The 19719-nt window shown below is 53.7% G+C and overlaps 1 protein-coding gene across 1 annotated transcript in view; it reads left to right on the forward strand.

Moving 5' to 3' along the window:
• Window positions 1–1857: 1857 nt before the first annotated feature.
• The window catches only part of LOC119095321 (myosin heavy chain, muscle-like), a 30434-nt gene continuing 12572 nt past the window's right edge, over window positions 1858–19719 (forward strand). Inside the window, 17 exon segments of the mRNA XM_037218177.1 lie at window positions 1858–1972; window positions 2489–2638; window positions 3614–3677; window positions 3680–3783; window positions 4261–4450; window positions 5360–5512; window positions 5892–5944; window positions 8465–8552; window positions 9185–9302; window positions 10112–10229; window positions 11802–11938; window positions 12271–12397; window positions 15762–15971; window positions 17502–17741; window positions 18115–18388; window positions 18784–18926; window positions 19443–19568. Of these exon segments, the coding sequence (XP_037074072.1) occupies window positions 2522–2638; window positions 3614–3677; window positions 3680–3783; window positions 4261–4450; window positions 5360–5512; window positions 5892–5944; window positions 8465–8552; window positions 9185–9302; window positions 10112–10229; window positions 11802–11938; window positions 12271–12397; window positions 15762–15971; window positions 17502–17741; window positions 18115–18388; window positions 18784–18926; window positions 19443–19568 (2262 nt within the window). The 5' untranslated portion in view covers window positions 1858–1972; window positions 2489–2521.

The following is a 19719-nucleotide window of genomic DNA, read 5'->3' on the forward strand; positions in this document are numbered from 1 at the left end:
GTGAGGTTGACTACGTTCAGGTGCAGCTTTCGGTGCAGGAGCAGGCGGCCGTCTCTGAGCTAACGGGGTGGGGAAGTAAACTCGCGATCGACAAGTGGCAGTCACATATTTTCTAACGCTTGTCGATGTGCTACCCGCTCGTGGCTGTTTGGACTGACATCATGGCGTGGGGCAAGCAGGCTCATGGACTTACCAGCATGCGCATGGAGTGAGTTTGACACCGTTCACTCGATCGGCTGCATGTAAAACCCCGCATGCATCGGGCGAGGCCAAACATCGGCCCATGTGAGTGGGCATGACAACCCCTGCTGTCTCTTACCCCCCCCCCCCCCCGAACCACCACCAGCTCAGTGCGCCTGCCTGAATGCCTTGGTGGTCGACGAGCGTGACGTTCGTCACAGTCTCTCAGAACGGGAACCGTGGCGGAAGTACCCGCTGGTCCCCATCCCGTGTTGTGCACGAGATGCAGCCGCAGTCCCACGTACGGGGACGGCACTGGTGTGTCCCCTGCCCGCACGAGACGTCATGTAACCCCCAACGGCGGGGTAAGACGGGTGACCCCTACCCCACCCCGAATGTCACGCCGCACGATCCCAGATCGCCCAGAATAAGGCTGGACACAAACGTCGCTGGCGCTTGCGCCTCTCCACGGCACTTACACGGAGAACCGCATGTGAATCCCCAGCGTTTGAGACTGCTCCCTGTTTGACCCACACCTCCGCTGGACTCTGTCACCAAAGGTGGCAAAGTCCATCGCGTATTACATGTGACCCTGCATGACCCCAGTGTGCCTCTCCCTCATGAGCATACCACCCGGTACAGCTTTGGGCCTGAGCGCCCTCTTTACGTTGAAAGTCAACAGGACGCCATAGTTAACAGCCGCAATGAGGTATTGGGAAGTATAAGACAACATCAAGTCGAATGAAGGGGAAGCAGCAAGCCGAGAACAAAAAGGGCAGCTGGTCAATCTGCACAAAAAATATGAAAATTTCAAACACAGTGCAGAATGCACCACGGCCAAGAACAGGCCTACCTTTTTATGATCATTAAAATCAATAGGTCATGAAGCCAAGCATGCCAATTCCGTTATGCCACTTAAGTCTTATTTTTAGATCAGACATAGCACAAAACCATGGCTAATGGATGCCAGCGGTTGAATGACTCAAATAAAGGGGGTTATCACGTATCATGTTACCCCGTTGTTATGACGTATAACGTTATCACTTATCACAACTATGGTCATTCTTATCCATGTGAATGCTAACTGATGCAGCCAAAATATACAAAACGTGATAGACAGAGATAACTATATGAGATGAAGCGTCAATGCCGCCCAGAGGTTACGTCTTCATTCATAAATTCAGCGGCAAAGATGCTTGGAAGTGAATCAGATTTCCATTGGCCTTTTTTGCTGGACTTGGATGTCGCGTACCAAAAACAGTTACACCATCAAACTACAGCAACATGAATGCCGTCGGAAGTTGAGTGATTCCGAACAAAACCGATAAAGCGCTAACTTCGTCTGCGTGAGCGGAAGATGTTGAAGAAGCGCTGTCCGCGTGTTCCGCTGTTTTGTGACCAGGTCCGTGCGGCACGTTTGGTGACATCACGCGTCGGATGCTGTTCTGTACAGTGAGCAACCTCGCCGTTGTATGGTACACCCCCGGCGTGTCCTCCCCCCCCCCTCCCCCACAGATGGCGGGCAGCTGAGCCAGGTCGCCTTGTGTCGTGGAGCACCCGAGCTGTATGGAGCCTGATGTGGACTGCGAGCTGATTCGTCCCGCACTGCGCTGACATCCGGGAGCACGATCAGCTCGAGATCAGTCTGACCCCGTGCTGACCTGACCTCCAGGAGGGTGAGAGGGTTAGCAAGCTGCTCGGCGTCGACGGCCCGGAGCTGTACAAGAACCTGCTGAAGCCGAGGATCAAGGTCGGCAACGAGTTCGTCAACCAGGGTCGCAACAAGGACCAGGTGGGTCGTGACGCTGGTAACAAGGACCAGGTGAGTCGTGAAGCCGCTTCGGTGAGGCCGACCGGCCCTCCAGGCGCGGCTAAACACACACGAATGATGGCCAAATCGGACGTGAACATGATGTAACCCTGGTTGGCAATGCTTGCCGATATTGCAGGTGTACAAAACATAGATCGATTCTATTGGCCAGTGTTATCAGAAAGAGCTCTTTGCAGCAATATCGCACTTAAAAACATGAACCGTTCCGTCGCGAAGACCAGGTTAAGAATCAACGAGAAAGAAAGATCTGCTGAAGGTTACGGTCCTGGTGGCTTTGTTTTAAAAACACTTATTGGTTGATATCGGGCAGATGTCTGCTGCCCAACCAAACGGCATGGGTTTCATGCCTGTCACACAACCAAAAGGTGTGAATATAACGAGCCGGTTAACGTGGCCGACAGTTAGAATCCAGCTCCCCGGTCACACTGCTCCTAAGGTTATACCTGCATATGGATCAACTCTCTCCGACCGTTTCAGGTCTACTACTCGGTGGGCGCGCTGGCCAAGAATATGTACGATCGCCTCTTCAAGTGGTTGGTGAAGAAGGTGAACGTCACGCTGGACACCAAGCAGAAGAGAGCCTCCTTCATCGGCGTGCTCGACATCTTTGGATTCGAGATCTTTGATGTACGTGCAGTTGCGTGGGGCCGCTGAGGTTGTGTATTTGAGGATGCGGAACTGATCATGAGGATAATTGAGCCCGAGAAGAAATATGAACTAAGAAGTGGGATATCATGGGCATTCCAGCCAGTGTAACAAAGATGCGTATACTTTGTCTGCTGCCTACCAGCATGCTTGGCTACATCATAAGCACATTAGCGTCTGGGTCACATCACGTCAGAAGCGTGTAAGCGTCCGGGTCACATCACGTCAAAAACATATCAGCGTCTGGGACATCACGTCAAAAACATATCAGCGTCTGGGTCACATCACGTCAGAAGCATGTAAGCTTCCGGGTCACATCACGTCAGAAGCATGTAAGCGTCTGGGTCACATCACGTCAAAAACATATCAGCGTCTGGGTCACATCACGTCAGAAGCATGTAAGCTTCCGGGTCACATCACGTCAGAAGCATGTAAGCGTCTGGGTCACATCACGTCAGAAGCATGTAAGCGTCTGGGTCACATCACGTCAAAAACAGCGTCTGGGTCACATCACGTCAGAAGCATGTAAGCTTCCGGGTCACATCACGTCAGAAGCATGTAAGCTTCCGGGTCACATCACGTCAGAAGCATGTAAGCGTCTGGGTCACATCACGTCAGAAACATGTAAGCGTCTGGGTGACATCACGTCAGAAGCATGTAAGCGTCCAGGTCACATTACGTCACAAACATATCAGCGTCTGGGTCTCATCACGTCAGAAAAATATTAGCTTACATGCATATACCACCAGAGCCCGACTGTCGGCTTAGGAAACTGAGCTCAACGGAAGTCTTTTGCAAAAATAGCTTGGATTCATTCCAGGTGTTTTTCTTCTTAAAAGAAACGCAAGCAAACAAAGCTGGATTATCTGAACTGTTATAGAGAGCTCAGAGACGTGGCCATTGTGAATGTCTAGCCAGCACATGCCGTTTTCCAGCACATGCCCTGCCCTGTTTCAGTTCAACAGCTTTGAGCAGATGTGCATCAACTTCACCAACGAGAAGCTGCAGCAGTTCTTCAACCACCCATGTTCGTGCTGGAGCAGGAGGAGTACAAGCGAGAGGAAATTAACTGGGTGTTCATGGACTTCGGCATGGACTTGCAGGCGTGCATCGACCTCATGGAGAAGGTAACACCTGATGGTGAAAGCCGAGGAGACGGACGCATAGCTGTCATACTTGTGCCATACTCTTGTGCCACTGAACATCATAAATGCGAGTTGGCTGGTGATTAAAGTAGGCTCGACCCAAGAAGCTTTTGAAGGGGATCGCACCATGTTGAGTGATTGATTTCTGAAGAAAAAAGATACATGAAATACATCCCGTGGGATCTTTTTTAATAGAGCTTATTTCTCACTGGTGAGCTTAACTCATACATGCGTGTTTGAAATCATTTCACGAAGCGTTTTTGCTATGTCACAATCATCGCTCACGGTACTCGATCCATGTTAGACCCACCCACTCCCTCAATAAGTCAGCGCATACAATTATCGCCATGCAACTTTTGCTGACCCCGTTCTCCCCGGTGCAGCACTGGTGACCTGCTCTGACCCTTCCGTCCCCGTACAGTGCACGTGACCCGCGCTGACCTGTCCTCCGCCGCGCAGCCAATGGGAGTGCTCTCCATTCTCGAGGAAGAGAGCATGTTCCCGAAGGCCTCCGACAAGACATTCGAGGAGAAGCTGAAGACCAACCACCTGGGCAAGTGCCCGCTGTTCGTGAAGCCCAAGCCGCCCAAGCCGGGGCAGACCGAGTCTCACTTCGCCATCGTCCACTATGCCGGCACGGTGAGAGAGAGGGAGAGAGAGAGGGAGGGAGAGAGAGAGAAAGAGAGAGAGAGAGAGAGAGAGAGAGGGAGAGAGAGCGAGAGAGAAGGGAGAGAGGAAGGGCGAGAGAGAGAGAGAGAGAGAGAGAGAGAGAGAGAGAGAGAAAGAGAGAGAGAGAGAGAGAGAGAGAGAGAGAGAAGAGGGAGAGAGGGAGAGAGGGAGGAGGCCATGCAGACATGTGTTGTATAAGGTACGTGCACACACACAAACAGTCTTCAACTTTTGACTTATTGTAATATTTGGGGCAGCGCAGAGTTGCTGTCACGTGCCTATAGATAGCAGCAACAATTGATCTGCTTACCGATATAAAACAGTGCATGCCTTGGTATATGAGCAGCAATAGCGTATTTAGGACAACCTGAGAACATGGGCAAGTTCAGAGTAAAAGGGAAAACCTCCCCTGGCTTCTAAAGTGTGATAACTTGTGGCGCTGACACCTCCAGTCTGCCATCCTTGCCCCTGGACCCTCGCTTACTAAGAAGATAGTTTACATTTTCATGCCACAACTAATAAAACATGCCAGTTAGGTGGTTCACCTTGTGTGGTGTCAATTCGACCAATGTCAACACCCGAAATAGTGTGGGTTGAGCCATTTCCTGAATCGTTGTATTTCAGAGGCGTTGTCGATTCCCTTCCAATTCCGTCGCAAGCTACGCGAAAGCAGTTTATGAACTTACAACATTTGATTCATGTAAGCACCCAACAGTGCCGAATCCTAATCCAATTCAGGACAAAAGGGAATGGGTTTCGGAAGCAGGGTCAACCCAGCTGTGGTCAAGCTCAGGTGTGACAACAGCTTGACACCCCACTCAAAACTGGGCCCACTCCACATCTGGCCAGCCTGCGACATTGGCACCGACGCCACCCGCAGGTCAACTACACCTGACTGGCTGGCTGGAAAAGAACAAGGACCCGCTGAACGCACCGTGGTGGACCAGTTCAAGAGGGGGCAAGAACAACCTGCTGGTGGACCTCTTCGCCGACCATCCGGGCCAGTCAGGCCCCAAGGAAGAGGCGAGCGCCGGTGGCAAGGGTGAGAGCTATCACCCGTTCAGGTGTCGCCCCCAGTCGCAGACCGTTATTTCAGATCACTGTTCATGTAGTGAATTACCAGAAAAAGTGTGATGATGTCAGAGCGTATGATGCTGCGGAGTGAGTTCTCATACACTCACAGTTCTTCGGCTCATGTGTACTTTTCGGTGATAAACTTGAGTTTTAGCTGTCGTGATAGTCAAGAGCCGTTCTATGCTGTAATTGACAACCTTACAATTCACTGAGTTACAGTGAGCTGTTGAGCAACAACTCAGCGAGCCTACAGTGAGGAAATGCACGGTCTCTTCCGTGGTCTCAACCGTGTAGGGTTGTCCAGCTGCTCTCGGCACACAACTGACGCGCTGCCTCTGTCGCCGCAGGAGCCAAACGCACGAAGGGCTCGGCATTCCAGACTGTCTCGGCCATGTACAGGGTAAATATTCAGCGGCGCCGGCCGGTGCTACCCTTCAGTGCACACATGAAGTCCCCGCTGATAGCGCCCTGCTGCGTTGCATTCTCTCATCTTTTATATACCGTGGTTCTCTATATTTAGGGATCTACGTTTCTGGAGCCATGGCCACGTAGATATGGAGGTGTACCTTGAGACATAAGTATAGGACTGTTTTTGCAGATTCGAAGTGTTACCGAATTTCCTGTTACTATGGTAATTAGCATGAGTGCACTTACGGCGAGGCAAAGATGGTTCATTGTCATTGGAAACGTCGAATATCAACAACATTTAGAGATGAGTTGACACTTTTCAACAGTCAGTACAGTTCTAAACTTCAGATAAGTTTGAAACTAAAACACCGGCTGTTTCCATTGACGTCGACTGATGAGGTCATAAACTGGCACTGGCCAGAGTGCAATGTGGAAAGTTTCGATGACCAATTACATCACATATTTCAACCCATGCCATCCGCGAGAAGTCCCCACCCGCTGCAGCACTTTCACCTGACAAGCTCTCCACAGCTCCATCTGACGCCACCTTCTATCCACCATTAGGTGGCGACACACCTGGTGCAACGGCTTCGTGAAACCCCCACTTTGCTCGTCAATATGTTCCCAATGCGCTGAAGACACACGCAGGTATCGCTTGTCCCTCCACTCGACATGCAACCGGTGCCCCGTATACGACCTGCGTGCAGTCCGAGTTTTCCCGATGCGGCGAAAACGCGTCCAGCTGTTGCTCGCCCTTCTCCGATTGTGGTGACCCTGCATCGACATGCAGTTTGTGGATGCGTCCGACATCTTCCTGACGTGCGGAGCACGCACGCAGATTTTGCTCGAGCCCGGTGCCCGTATATGCCGTCGTCTTGCTCGTTGTGCCCCCGCTACCCGTGAACTCCCTTCTTTGTGCATCAGCTCTCTTCGACAGCGTCACCGCCGCTGCCTGGATGGACCCGACGTTTCTTGTTACCCCACTCGCATGGAGCCCCGCCCCCACCGGTGACCGATGGCCAGCGTGATGAGCTCCCCGTAGATGTGCCCGGATCTGACGTGTGTACCACCTCTCAAACCCGTCACCCTGGTGACCCCCCCCCCCCATTCCCCCCACCCGAGGATACGCCTCTACTGCGGGCCCAGGTGGAAGCTTCCAAACTTGTGCGTGGTCTCATGTTCGAGACTGATCACTAAAAAGTTGTGCAGCCAAGCTTTTGGGGCCACTTTGGAGGTGTAAGCTCCGTCATCCCCCCCCCCTCGAATGTCTTCGGTAGCTGCTCGTGATGAAAGCCTCGCCCGCCTGCCCTTCCCCCACCCAAGTGCATGCTGTGGTGCCGCGGTACCTCCTGGAATGCCCCCCCCCCCCCCCTGCAGTGAAGCGCCACGGACGCCGGCCGTCTCTAGCGTTCCCGCTGCCGTGTTCTAGGAGCAGCTGAACGGCCTCATGGCCACCCTGCACGCCACCTCCCCGCATTTCATCCGCTGTATCATCCCGAACGAGACCAAGTCGGCGGGTAAGCGGTCCTCCCCTCACAGCGTGTCGCTCGCTCGCCTCAGGCGGTCGGTCCGGGGGATCGGTCCGGAGGCTGTGCCCGGGGATCCCCACCCGACTCGGCAGACCGCCGGTCTGAGACGTGTGCCTTCCCCTCCCCCCCCCCCCCCCCCTCCCGCTCCGCCGGCCGGCGGGAGTCGTGTGTCCCCGCCTCTCCCCTCTCTCCCGCAGTTAAGGCCCTCTTGCGTGCGTGTGTATTGCCGGGCCTTTGCGGCTGCGGAGCATTTGGCATGGCCGTTGGCCCGGCTGCCTGCCTCGCCCCGTGTGAGCCGCCCGAACCAGGGCGAGGCCTCCTGGCGCCCGACGGCTGCGCAGCGCGCCGCAATCCAGGCTGTGCTGGAGCTGCGGATGATCAATGGGGCGTGCTATCTGTTTCTGCCTGCGCCGGAATACCACTCGGTTCCAGCTGCCTGCCGTGCCTTCCGCTGAGGCTCCCCTGCGCTGAGAGCTGTTGGCTTCCTTGCATTGCCCAGTTTGGCACGGGCCTGACCCCTGACCCGGTTGGTCGGCGTGCCGTGTGAACCTCCAGTCGGCGGAGGTGTGGCGATCTCCGCAACCTCGACCCTTCAGCTTGCACTGACGCGTAATCTGGCTTCTCCCTCCAACAAGCGGGAGAGCCCAGGAACGCATTCAGACCCACGACCAGGGTCTGCTTTCAGACCCGCAACGCAGGAGTGTCCCCGACTGCCGGTTTGCTTCTCCTGTGTGCCTCGCCTGGCTCCACCATGCTGCAAGCCCTCCGACAGCCCGTGTGTTTTGGGTGTTCGCCCCACGCCGCCCTGGCATACGGGGTACCCACGAAGGCCTTGCTGTTTCGCTTGCGAGTGCCCTGCACAGCTCCGGCAGAGGAAGTGCCGGACACCCGCCTGCCTGCCGAGTGCCCTTGCCTGCTGAGCACTCCTGCCTGCGGCACCTGAGTTGATCTGGTGTGCCCCTAACGCCCACCCTCGACCTCAGGAGCAACTGAATAACCTGATGGTGACTCTGCGGGCCACGTCTCCCAACTTTATCCGTTGCATCATCCCTAACGAGACCAAATCTCCCGGTAAGAGAGCTCAAAGAGCTTCTTGTCTGGAGAGCTCGCAGATCCGCGTGCCTGGAGAAGCGCAGCCGGTCAGCATGGTTCGCATGTCCTCACACGTTTGGCCTGACTGCTAACTCCGCGGATAAATTAGCAGATGCTAGCAAACAAAAGTCCGCCCTTTCGCCGTGATTTGACTGGGGTTTAGTCATAAATATCAACGCTTGTAGGCTCCAGCTGTCTTTTCATAGCAAGCAGTGCTTCTACATAGTCAAATTAAAACATGTGAGCTTAACATTTAAAATTGACGGCTGTCTTTCGCTGTGCTCAAGATTCGCTCAAGCAACTCCCTTTGAAAGGCAATTAAACCAATGCGGACAACGGTAAGTTAATTCATATTCACTGACGAATCTCAGGAACACTGACTCAAGATAAATGTCCTCACTCCCATGCTTTCGCCAATTGTTCATAAGGCGCTGCGTCATGGCGGCTGTCAACATTAGAACCTTGTGTGCTTCGCATGAACATACATTCATTCCGAATGAATCAACTTCAGTAAGTTAGATCGCGTTTCCAGCCCGTGAAGTGCAAATGTGTGAGCACCACTGGGTTGCGCACGCTGCCAAAGTAGCTAAGCTTACCGCCGCCGCCGCCAGGTGTCATCGACTCGCACCTGGTGATGCACCAACTGACGTGTAACGGCGTGCTGGAGGGTATCCGTATCTGCCGCAAGGGATTCCCCAACAGGCTGGTGTACCACGACTTCCGCCACCGGTGAGCATATCAAAAGCTTATATATATATATATATATATATATATATATATATATATATATATATATATATAATAAATCAACGGGCGATAAAGGCTCCCTAAAAGCTAATGTGAGATCCGCTATTTTTCAGAGAATTGTCCACGTCAGCGTCGATTTACTCATCTACACATATGAAATTGTTTCCACCATGATATCGAGCGTAACGCACAGCTTCTGGAGCACTGACCGATTCAGAAGCCCGCAAAATCACGGCATAGGATGTTCTTTTCCGTTCTGTTGAGCTCTCCGAACCTCGCAGACTTAACCACGCTTTCAGTCACGAACTTGCTCTCAGTCACCAGCTTTCAAGTGCGGAACTTACCAAGATGACTACACAATGATTTTCTAGCTACGCAGGGATAGTTGATCGAAACCTGATTAGCTAAATAAATGCACTCTTTTGCGAACCGACACTTTTGAAGGTGCCGACTCGACTCATCAAAGGTACCGACTCGACTCGTCAAAGATGCTGGCTTGATATCAAAGGTGTCGTCACGACTCATCCATGCGTGGGCTGCTGGTCGCTGGGGGCCGTCACTGTAGCAGCGCACTGACTCCCTCCCGCCCGCGCGTGAGCCGCTCCCCGCCCGGGGCCCTGTAGCAGCGCACTGACTCCCTCCCGCCCGCGCGTGAGCCGCTCCCCGCCCGGGGCCCGCCCCTGTAGCAGAGCACTGACTCCCGCTTGTCTACATGCAGCTGCCCCCCCCCCCCCCCCATCCAATGGCCGCCACTGCAGCAGCGCACTGACTCCCTCTCGCCCCTCCGAAAGCTACGTCATCCTGGCGCCGCAGGAGATGAACAAGGTCAAGGATGACCGGGACGCCTGTGCGACGTGCCTCAAAGTGGTGGAGCTGGACGAGGATAAGTTCCGCCTGGGTCTCACCAAGGTACCTCGCCCCCCGCCCCGCCCCGCCCGCCCGCACCCGGCATGGCCACCCGTGGCTCCAGGACAAGGAGGCGTCAACCTGCATCCGTGTCTGCCCTGTGTCCAGGAACCGCCTCGTCACAGAGCGGTGGTAGCAGATAAGCGTGCAAGCATGCGAGTGGAGAGGTTCCAGGGAGGAGCCTCTCGCTCTGCATCCACAAGGGACTGAGCATGTCTTTTCCAGGACGACGCTGGGAGCAGCGCAACCGCCGACGGGACGAGAACGTTTCCCGGGAATGCTGTAGACCCCCAGCGTGTCGTCTGCGTGCCCCCGACCCCGTGTGACCCCGACCCGCAGAGTACCTGCGCCCTGCACCCAGCAGCAACCGCACCCCACACTTGACAACACCCGCTCCCCACACCCGATAGCACCCCATCAATCGTCCGTCGGCGTTGGCGAATGTCTCCTCGTGATCTGCGCCAACAACGGCACAGACTAATCGGAGCAGACTCGACGTAACCCGTCAACAGACCTCCAGACCTCCGCAACTCGGCCTTGCCCACATGGGTGGCCATGCACGATGAAGAGGCTGGTGCGAGGTTGACGCGTTACGCGGAGCTACTCCTTCCCCTTCGGGTTCAGTGTGATGAACGCAGCGAGCCTGACCGGCATGATCTCCCGCTTAGTTACGTTATCCTGGCTGTGGATGAGATGAAGCCGTACAAGGAGGACCGCGACGCCACGCAAAAGTGTCTGGAAGTGCTGGAGCTGGACCAGGACAAGTTCAGAATGGGGCTCACCAAGGCATGTCTGGAATGTCAGCTAACAGCGGGTGACGGCCGCATGCATGCTGCTGTCTCTAACCGGACACTGCGGCGACGGCTCGATGTCAGCTCACTCGCTTTGCTCGAAATAAGAATGTCTAGTGCAGGTAAATGATAAGTCACAATCCTAGGGAAAATAGCCGGCGGTGCCATGAAAGCTTTTGCTCAGCTTATTCTGCTTTTGCCAATCGCGATGCGTATGCATCTGAGACTTGGGTAACAAGCTGTATAGTCTAGAGGCATAATCAAATATCATGTTTATCGCCTGGATATTTGTGTTTTGCGGCGTTGACATTTGCGTAAAGGTATAATTTGCGTAAAGGTATAGTTAAAACTACGGATCCCTTTGCCGTCTCTTTCCATCCACGACTTGTGATTTGCTTCATGAACAAAGTGTTTGGACTGCCGGGTATTGTTGGCGTTTTATGACCGGCGATGTGAACATAAAGCATGAAATGTCGCGAAGGAATCATGTTACCGGTCCCCATCCAAATCTTCAAGCTTGTTTCATGAAAAGTAATTGAGTCCATCGCCATTTCAGCTTCTTTTTTACTTCTAGCAGCCTTTTGGCTCTCCATGGTAGGCACGATGTGCAAGGTACAGTGCTCAGTTCTTGTAAAACACCACTCAGACACAATCGCAGGTCTCCAAAGACGGCGAAAGAAATAAAGCAGAAGACCAGACACGCAATGCAAGAAACGCACGTTAGCATTGTTATGTTTGTAACTGATGAGGATGGCGACAATGACAGCATGGCGACTGCGAACAGGTCTTCTTCCGCGCTGGTGTTCTGGGAGACCTGGAAGAGCTGCGCGATGACAAGCTCAACCAGATCTTCTCCTGGATGCAAGCCTGCATCCGCGGATACAGGTCGCGGAAGGAGTACGAGAAGCTCAAGGAACAGCGGTAAGTGGCAGATACCCCTCCATCCTACAAATTGTTTTTGCTCATCCATATTGTCATCCTCTCCCATGAGGCGCAATGGCCATTTTTGTGCCGCTTTGCTGCAGAATTCACCGTGTTTATTTCCATGACATGTTCATTTTCATGACGCTGGGATACGCAGCGTTGGCGAAGCAGGCTTTTGGCGCCTGGCGACACAGTCTGACTGGCATCGCTTATCATGTTCTCAGCCTGCCCCCCCTCGCCGCGACCCGTGACCTCGGGTCAGGTGCCAATGTTGGAGTTGTGACCCCGACCCCATCCCCGACCCTGACCCTGACCTTCCACGCCCGCAGGGCCATGCTGCTGGTGGTACAGCGAGCTATCCGCAAGTACATGAAGCTCAACGGCTGGGCCTGGTTCCGTCTCTGGATCCGCGTCCGCCCCATGCTCTACCAGACCCGCATCGAGGACGAGCTTAAGGTCAGTCACGTAGCAGGTCACGGATAGGTCACCTGACACGACAGGCGGTGTCCAGGCTGGTTGCATGGCCGCTGTGGCGGTGTTCAGTTAGGTCACGTGACTGATGCAGGCTTCACTGAACCTGCGTCGAGGTCAAGGTCAAACACGTGGGAGGTCAGGCACGGGTCAATGTCAGACAGCTGACCGACACCCGCTCCACCGAATCAGACCGGCAATGACGTGGCTTAGCTTAACTTTCCGGTCCGTTCGGCTGAGGGCCAATGCACCGCGGTTAGGCCCGCTGCAGCGAGCGTTCGCCATTCCAATTGTTTCAAAAGCCTGGTCCCCTCACATTCCGATTAATCCCGTCGTCTGTACACAGTGCAAACGGGCTTGCGTTGTTTACAATACAGCAGGACTTAACACAATAAAAAGGTACTACCCGGAGTCTGTGTTAGAGGTCATCCTATCGTGGCATCATCCTCCTTCTTACCTTGCTTCCCCCTCTTTCCTAGGCCCGAAATGGTCCTTACACGCCAGGTACGGTTTGAATTAAGTTCCTCGCAATTGGGGGAAGCTCAGTGGTAATTTTTTCTTAGTGGATTGGACCGGATTGAACCAGGAAGTCTAAATAAGCACGGATTAAGAATCCACTGGACCCAAATCCCGGGCCGGAACAAATTGTTTGGAGCGTGCTGAGTGACCCAATATCGATTTAAATTGTTAGTTTGTGGCAACCATGATATATCTGGCTTACTGTGATAGAGCGGGTCAAAAAGTGATAAGCATTTTGCAATAGAATATGCGATGATGATAAGTGATATAGATTACGCAACAGACCATGCTTGCAAAGATAAAGTGAACTGGATGGTGTTGGAAAAATTGTGATAGCGTTGCATCGGCTGTTGAATTGCATCTAAAGTGGCTGGATTTCATTTCATCTTCAGAATTCCACCCACGAACAGCCCCGGCTGTGCTCATAACCACGGAAAACCATCGAACAGTGAGAGGCGGATAAGGGTCATCCGATTTATTCCTTTCATTCTATGCACCATAACCAACGCTGCATTTTCTAACAAGCCGCTCAGAACGCTGCCGTTCTGACGCCTATAGCTGTTATGAAATGCAGTCGAGTCTGGGGCGAACTTCGCTCATCATCCGCGTACCTGGGTTTACCGCCGCGTATCACGCCGTAAGCCTATGCGGCTGCGGCAGACGTAGGCTCAGGGTGTACCGGAGCCCCACAGGTCTCAGTCTGGCCCAGACACTATAACACATTCCCGAGTAAGGCAGCCTTCCAGCACCACGACATGCTCCCGCCAGCAATGCAGTCAGCATTGTTAACTGTGGGATGGATTCTGGTACCTGTGTCCAGTGCAAATGTACCTCGAAATCAAGCTGGGCGCTGCGTTGTCCCAGCAGTCTCCAACTGTAACGATTTTAGTACCGCTAGAGATAACGGTAGCGGTTACCAGATCTGGTCAAACAAACGCAAAATCGAGCCTGAAGCACTTTGGAGCGAAAGACACTCAACTGGAACTGGACGCTTATGAACATTTTAGCCTCTAGCTGCATAAATATGGTTTATATGCACAAGGAACTAACAAATTAAATAGATTTGCAATACCCAGAGCCTGTAGTCCATCACGCTACCTGCCCCGGCGCTGTTCTATTCCAGGTGTGCAAATATTGTTGCTGCATCAGGTGGATAACCAGACAAAGCAACGGAAAGATGTATCTGGACTCTCGCCAGCTTTTCAGTGGCTGCCGCCCTAGACGCTAGCTGAAGCCAAACTGTGCGGCCGCGTTTTGAACGGGTGGATACTGAAGAAATGGCTTAATTCGGGGCGAGCATCTGTGGTAAAATGGACATGAAATGTTACATATTTATGACATTGTTGCGGAAATCGATAGTTGTGAAAGAGCGTCAGTTAACTTTCCCATCTTAGTATTTAAAACCAGCGGCACGCAGTCGCTAGCCTCAGGCGTTCTGACGCATCACTTCGAATGTTATTTGCCATGCTGTTTAGATGCGCTGTTCGTAAACAGGAAGTTCAGAACTCATCGATGGACTACGGGTTTGGCATAAACAGGATTGAGCTGAACCCTTAAGCTCAATCTTGCAGAGTCCGTAACGATGTTGCTTCAGAGGTAATGAGGTTCAAACCAAACAAGAGCTCAACTTTTGTGATTTATCCTTTTCGTTAAACACACCTGATCATGCAGAGTAGCATGGCTGCCTGCCCTGCCGATATTTTTCGTCGGGCATCGGACCGTACGAAGCGAGCGTGACGACCGATGTTTTTTTAACCGAAGGTATCTCTCCCGTTGATTTACCAAACTGGCGTGATTGATAACGTATAAACATGGCGGTTCCAAAACCAGCCGCGGGCAGAGCCACCTGTCGCCTGAGTTCCGAACTACGCCGGCGGATAGGCTGGTGGGGCTCAGAGCTGTCTTGGAGCCCGGCAAAGTCAGCGGCAGCTCTCAAACACCGTGCGAGGGAAGCTTGCGGAGTTTTAGTGATCCTCAGCGACATGGATTACTGTGTTGGAGAGTTCGAAGAGAGCGTTGAAGATGCGGTGGCTAGATATGAAGAATGGCGAGCTGGAATCGAAGCCCGAGTGCAGGTAATAGGGTTCACATCAACGACAGCAGTCTTAGACAAGTGGAAAGTTCAAAACAGCCAAAAGGTTGATGCGAATTGCTAGTCTGTTCCTCGCCAAATGCTTCAGATGCGGGCACGAATGGACAGTTCTGAAGCAACTGGACGTGACAAAACCGCTGAAACGAGCTTCTGTCAATCACCAAACGTCGCATCCGCAACAATTTCATGAATAGTTGGTGCTGCCGTAGCTACACTGCATTCTCCACCAATGGATGCAGGCGTTTTTAGCGATGTAACCTGGATGCAAATAACTTAATGATTTATCTCATTCCTCACACACAGATGAAACGTGAGAGGTTTATTGCGTAACCATTTTTCGTCGTGTTCCACCAGTCCTCTTTTCCTTGGATCTGCGACCACATTCGTGGTCTCAGGGCTTCACTACCGCTTCACTGTCGCGCCTCCTGCCCATCGCTTCAGCCATTCTTCTGTATGGCCATTGGCGCCGTCCACGCACCGCCTGCTTCCTCCAGTTCGTGTGGCTGTCTCCCCTCCCCCATTTCTTGTCTCGCTGTTGTGCTGGTGCCGATGCCACCCTTCTCCTGGCGATGCCGCCTCCGCACCTGCTGACTGTGCCCATGTCTGCCACCATGCTGCCGCTGCATGCCTGCCCTGCTGACGACGCCCGCATCTCCCGTCCCTCTGTCGTCGCCCCCCCCCCCTCCCCCCCCCCCCAACACGTCTCGCTATAGCTAACGCCGACCATGTCCCCGACAGAGGCTGAAGGAGGAGGCTGAGGCGGCGGAGGCGGCACTGGAACTTGAGCTGAAGCAGCGCAAGGAGTCAGAGGAGGCCAACATCAAGCTGCTGAAGGAGAAGAACGAGTTGCTCTCGCGGCTGGAGTCCGAGCGGGGCGAGATGGGCGACGAGCTGGCCAAGCAGCAGAAGCTGGCGGCGCAGAAGGCCGACCTCGAGAGCCAGCTGACTGTGAGTAGTGGCGAGGGTCAGGGAGAGGATTGGGGAAAAGGGGGAAGGGCGTAGAGGGCGAGAGTCGGAGGGAAGGGTAGGGTAAGGCGAGAGTCGGAGGGGAGGACAGGATAGGGTGGGAGTCGGAGGAGAGGGCAAGGTAGGGCGAGAGTCGAAGGAGAGAGCAGTACAGGGCGAGGGCTGGTAACGTGGGCTGAGTGGGGCGAGTAGATGTCATTGCTGCAGAGAGCCCGAAGTTGTGCAGTTGCTCCTGCTCTTCTTGAGAGAGGTTGTCATTGCTGCTTTGAATTTAGTTTGAGAACCCTTGTGGAGATTCCAATTAGAGCTGATCTTGGAAGAACGCGCTCGAGGTTGAGACAGAAGACTTTTCTGTCCTGCTTGCACACAGGCGCACTGATTCATGAAGCTTTGAAGGAACTCTTGTTGTCCGAATTTTTGACTGAATGCGGGGATTTTATTCCAACAATATTATTTACTGTCGCTAACTGGAAACGGACGTCTGCGTTCTCGCACACCATGAGATCGTAAAACGATTAATGTGCTATCTATAGAAGCGACCTTCCCCTTTACAACCCTATCAAACCACCGCACTGACGCCTGGCAGGCTGTGTATAAACCGACTGCGGTGTGATCAAACTGAGTCATTGGCAGAATTCTCGGAACCCGAATTGACTCTGTTTTGAAAATCCTGCGTTCCAGACCCCTGCCGCGCAGTTTCACCTTCGGTCATTTATTTCCGTTGGTGGGGGCTGATGCCGACAAGCACCACAAGCCGAGCCGTTACGATTACGGCTTGGCTTGTTTCCGGACGTCGCGATAACACACGCATGATTCTGCTCTGGTCTCTAGAATGTGATGATCCGAGTCGATGTTGCTCTGCATCAGGCTTCCTCTGCTCTGCTCTGCATCAGGCTTCCTATTTGGTGCATTACGTAGTTGGGGTCGTTGTTATATTTTCTATATTCATTTTCGGGCAATATTTCGGGCAAGTGAAGAACATGAATCTGCGACATGCAGGTGTTACCTTATTCATGCATTCATTTGACCGCGTTCTAGGGGCAGCGAAATTTGTAACGGCTTCTCAACGTCTTTGATGGTTGAGATCTGATGACATGTTGCCGAAGAAGTCCGGAGAACGTTTTTGATGAGCTTAGCTTTGTTTGACGTCGTCTACGTTGCTACGTTACGTTGTCTTCGACGTGCTACGCTGATTTTAAGATGTGGACTCCTTCGTTGGTTCGATTATAACCATATGACGCATTTTGCTGCAACAACTGTGATTGTCTCTCCCGCTGTCTTTAAGAGCAGAACAGCGGACTTCCATGTTCGCATATGACGCCCGTTGACCAGCGATTGACGGCTGCTGGCCGCCGGTTGACGGCTGCTGGCCGCCGGTTGATGAGTGTCGGCCGCCGGTTGATGAGTGTCGGCCGCCGGCTGACGGCTGCTGGCCGCCGGTTGACGGCTGCTGGCCGCCGGTTGATGAGTGTCGGCCGCCGGTTGACGCTTGCTGGCATCTTGTGACCTCAGGATGCCCAGGATCGTCTGTCGGAGGAGGAGGAGGCGCGTCAGAAGCTGTCGCAGGAGAAGCGCAAGATGGAGCAGGACCTGAGCAGCTTCAAGAAGGACCTGGACGAGGTCCAGGCCACCATGAAGAAGCTGGAAGCCGACAAGACGGCACGCGACCACAAGATCCGCACCCTCAACGACGAGATCTCGCAGCAGGACGAGCTCATCAACAAGCTGAACCGCGAGAAGAAACGACTCCAGGTGAGTGTTAGCTCAACAGGCGTTGCACCCCCTAGCGGTGAATGATTTGGGTGACAGGGTTTAATGAAAGGCTTTGGTGTGGCCGGTACCGACCTTCATGAAGACGTTTGTTTTCAAGTTTTTTTTGGTGGGTGCTTTGATATATGTCCTGATTTACTCCTGCTTCAAGGACAGCTTCCTCTGCCAATCGTCACGCTGTCAAACAATTCGACTCTGCATTGCTCACACGCGTTTATATTAGCCCTGATGCGTATAATAACCGCAGATCACCTGACAGTAATCCATGTAGGCCAAGCCGGCTTTCGTGCTGAAGCCAACTGATTACACGCATGCAATCAGTAAACATGTGCTGATTATCACTGAAAATCCACAGGAGACCCAGCAGAAGACGACGGACGACTTCGGCACCCAGGAGGACAAGGTGGGTCACCTGACCAAGGTGAAGGCCAAGCTGGAGCAGACGCTGGACGAGCTGGAGGACTCGCTGGAGCGCGAGAAGAAGACGCGCGCCGAGATGGACAAGGCCAAGCGGAAGGTGGAGGGTGACCTCAAGCTGACCCAGGAGGCCGTGGCCGACCTGGAGAAGAACAAGCGCGAGCTTGAGCAGACCATGATGCGCAAGGACCGGGAGATCGCCCAGCTGTCCAGTAAGCGGGAGGCTCGCGCAAGCACTCGGCCGGATGCACCCGGTCTGTGTTCGTCGGGGGGGGGGGGGGGCATGTACGCTTGATCGCAGGGCACGTCGAATTGCCAGATGACTGATGATTTATGGCAGAGCCACCTTTGCAAATCAGGTAATGGTCGAAGAACTCGAAAAGTCGGCCATGCGAGGAAAAGAGTCCTACTTACGAGCTGACAGTAACTAGGACAAGACATTTCGTGGTTTTCCATGATTTACGAGTGACTGGAGATGCGGCTTTCAGATCCAGATCATAAAACCCACCATGGACACCACGATGCACCGTCCATTTGTGATGTCCGGTCTGGTTACGGCGGCGTCGGTTGCTGGCTACGGCGCCTTATCGTGCCGCCCCGTTCGCAGCGAAACTGGAGGAGGAGCAGGCCCTGGTAACCCGGCTGCAGCGCACCATCAAGGAGCTGCAGGGTCGCATCGAGGAGCTGGAGGAGGAGCTCGAGTCCGAGCGCCAGGGCCGCGCCAAGGCTGAGAAGCAGCGCGCCGACCTGGTCAGTGTGTGACGTCACCGGTGACGTCACCGGCTCTGGACAGCGGGCGGTGGGGGCCTGTCGTGGTGGGGTGTGTGGGACTTGGTCAGGGAGAGTACTGGTGAGCGGCAGCCTGGCGGGGCCAGCACGGCACGCTGGTGGTCGTTAGTGGTGTGTGGCTCAAGCACACAGCTGTCCACTTGTCAGCTGGCGGTAGATGTAAAGCGTCGAAGAGAAAGGTTTTAGTAGAGCCACCGGCTGGACTGATTGAAAGGCTTAGTCGGTTAACGATCCAGTGAGCTTTGCTATACCCAGCGCTGAAAGAACGCAGACCGTTTCAAGGGAACTAGGTGCGAGAATATTTTCCTCTCTAGAAACCTTCAAGTAGTCTTTCATGTAGCAGTCCTTCATGTGTCACGGCAGCACATTAGAAAACCCCGCCTTAACATAAGCCGGCGTTGGTCCGTGATTACTAACCCGAGATCAGAGATCGTCCAACCCATGCGGTATTGTGACCCGCCGCTGTACCACTGCTAGGCACGTGAACTGGAGGAGCTGACGGAGCGGCTGGAGGAAGCAGGTGGCGCCACCGCCGCCCAGATGGAGCTCAACAAGAAGCGCGAGAACGAAATCGCCAAGCTGCGGCGCGATATCGAGGAACAGGTGATGACGTCAGCTGACCCGCTGAGAGAGTGGGAGAAGCAGCTTTCTTTATCGTGGAGGAGCTCCCCGAAGTTGAGCTGAGAGGTTACCCAGCGTGCTCAGGATGAGAGTACCTTGATCGTTCTGTCAGAAACACACCCCGCTTTTTAAC

Source organism: Pollicipes pollicipes, unplaced genomic scaffold (assembly GCF_011947565.3).
Source record: "Pollicipes pollicipes isolate AB1234 unplaced genomic scaffold, Ppol_2.1 Scaffold_4219;HRSCAF=4965_pilon_pilon_pilon, whole genome shotgun sequence".
Classification (NCBI taxonomy): domain Eukaryota; kingdom Metazoa; phylum Arthropoda; class Thecostraca; order Pollicipedomorpha; family Pollicipedidae; genus Pollicipes; species Pollicipes pollicipes.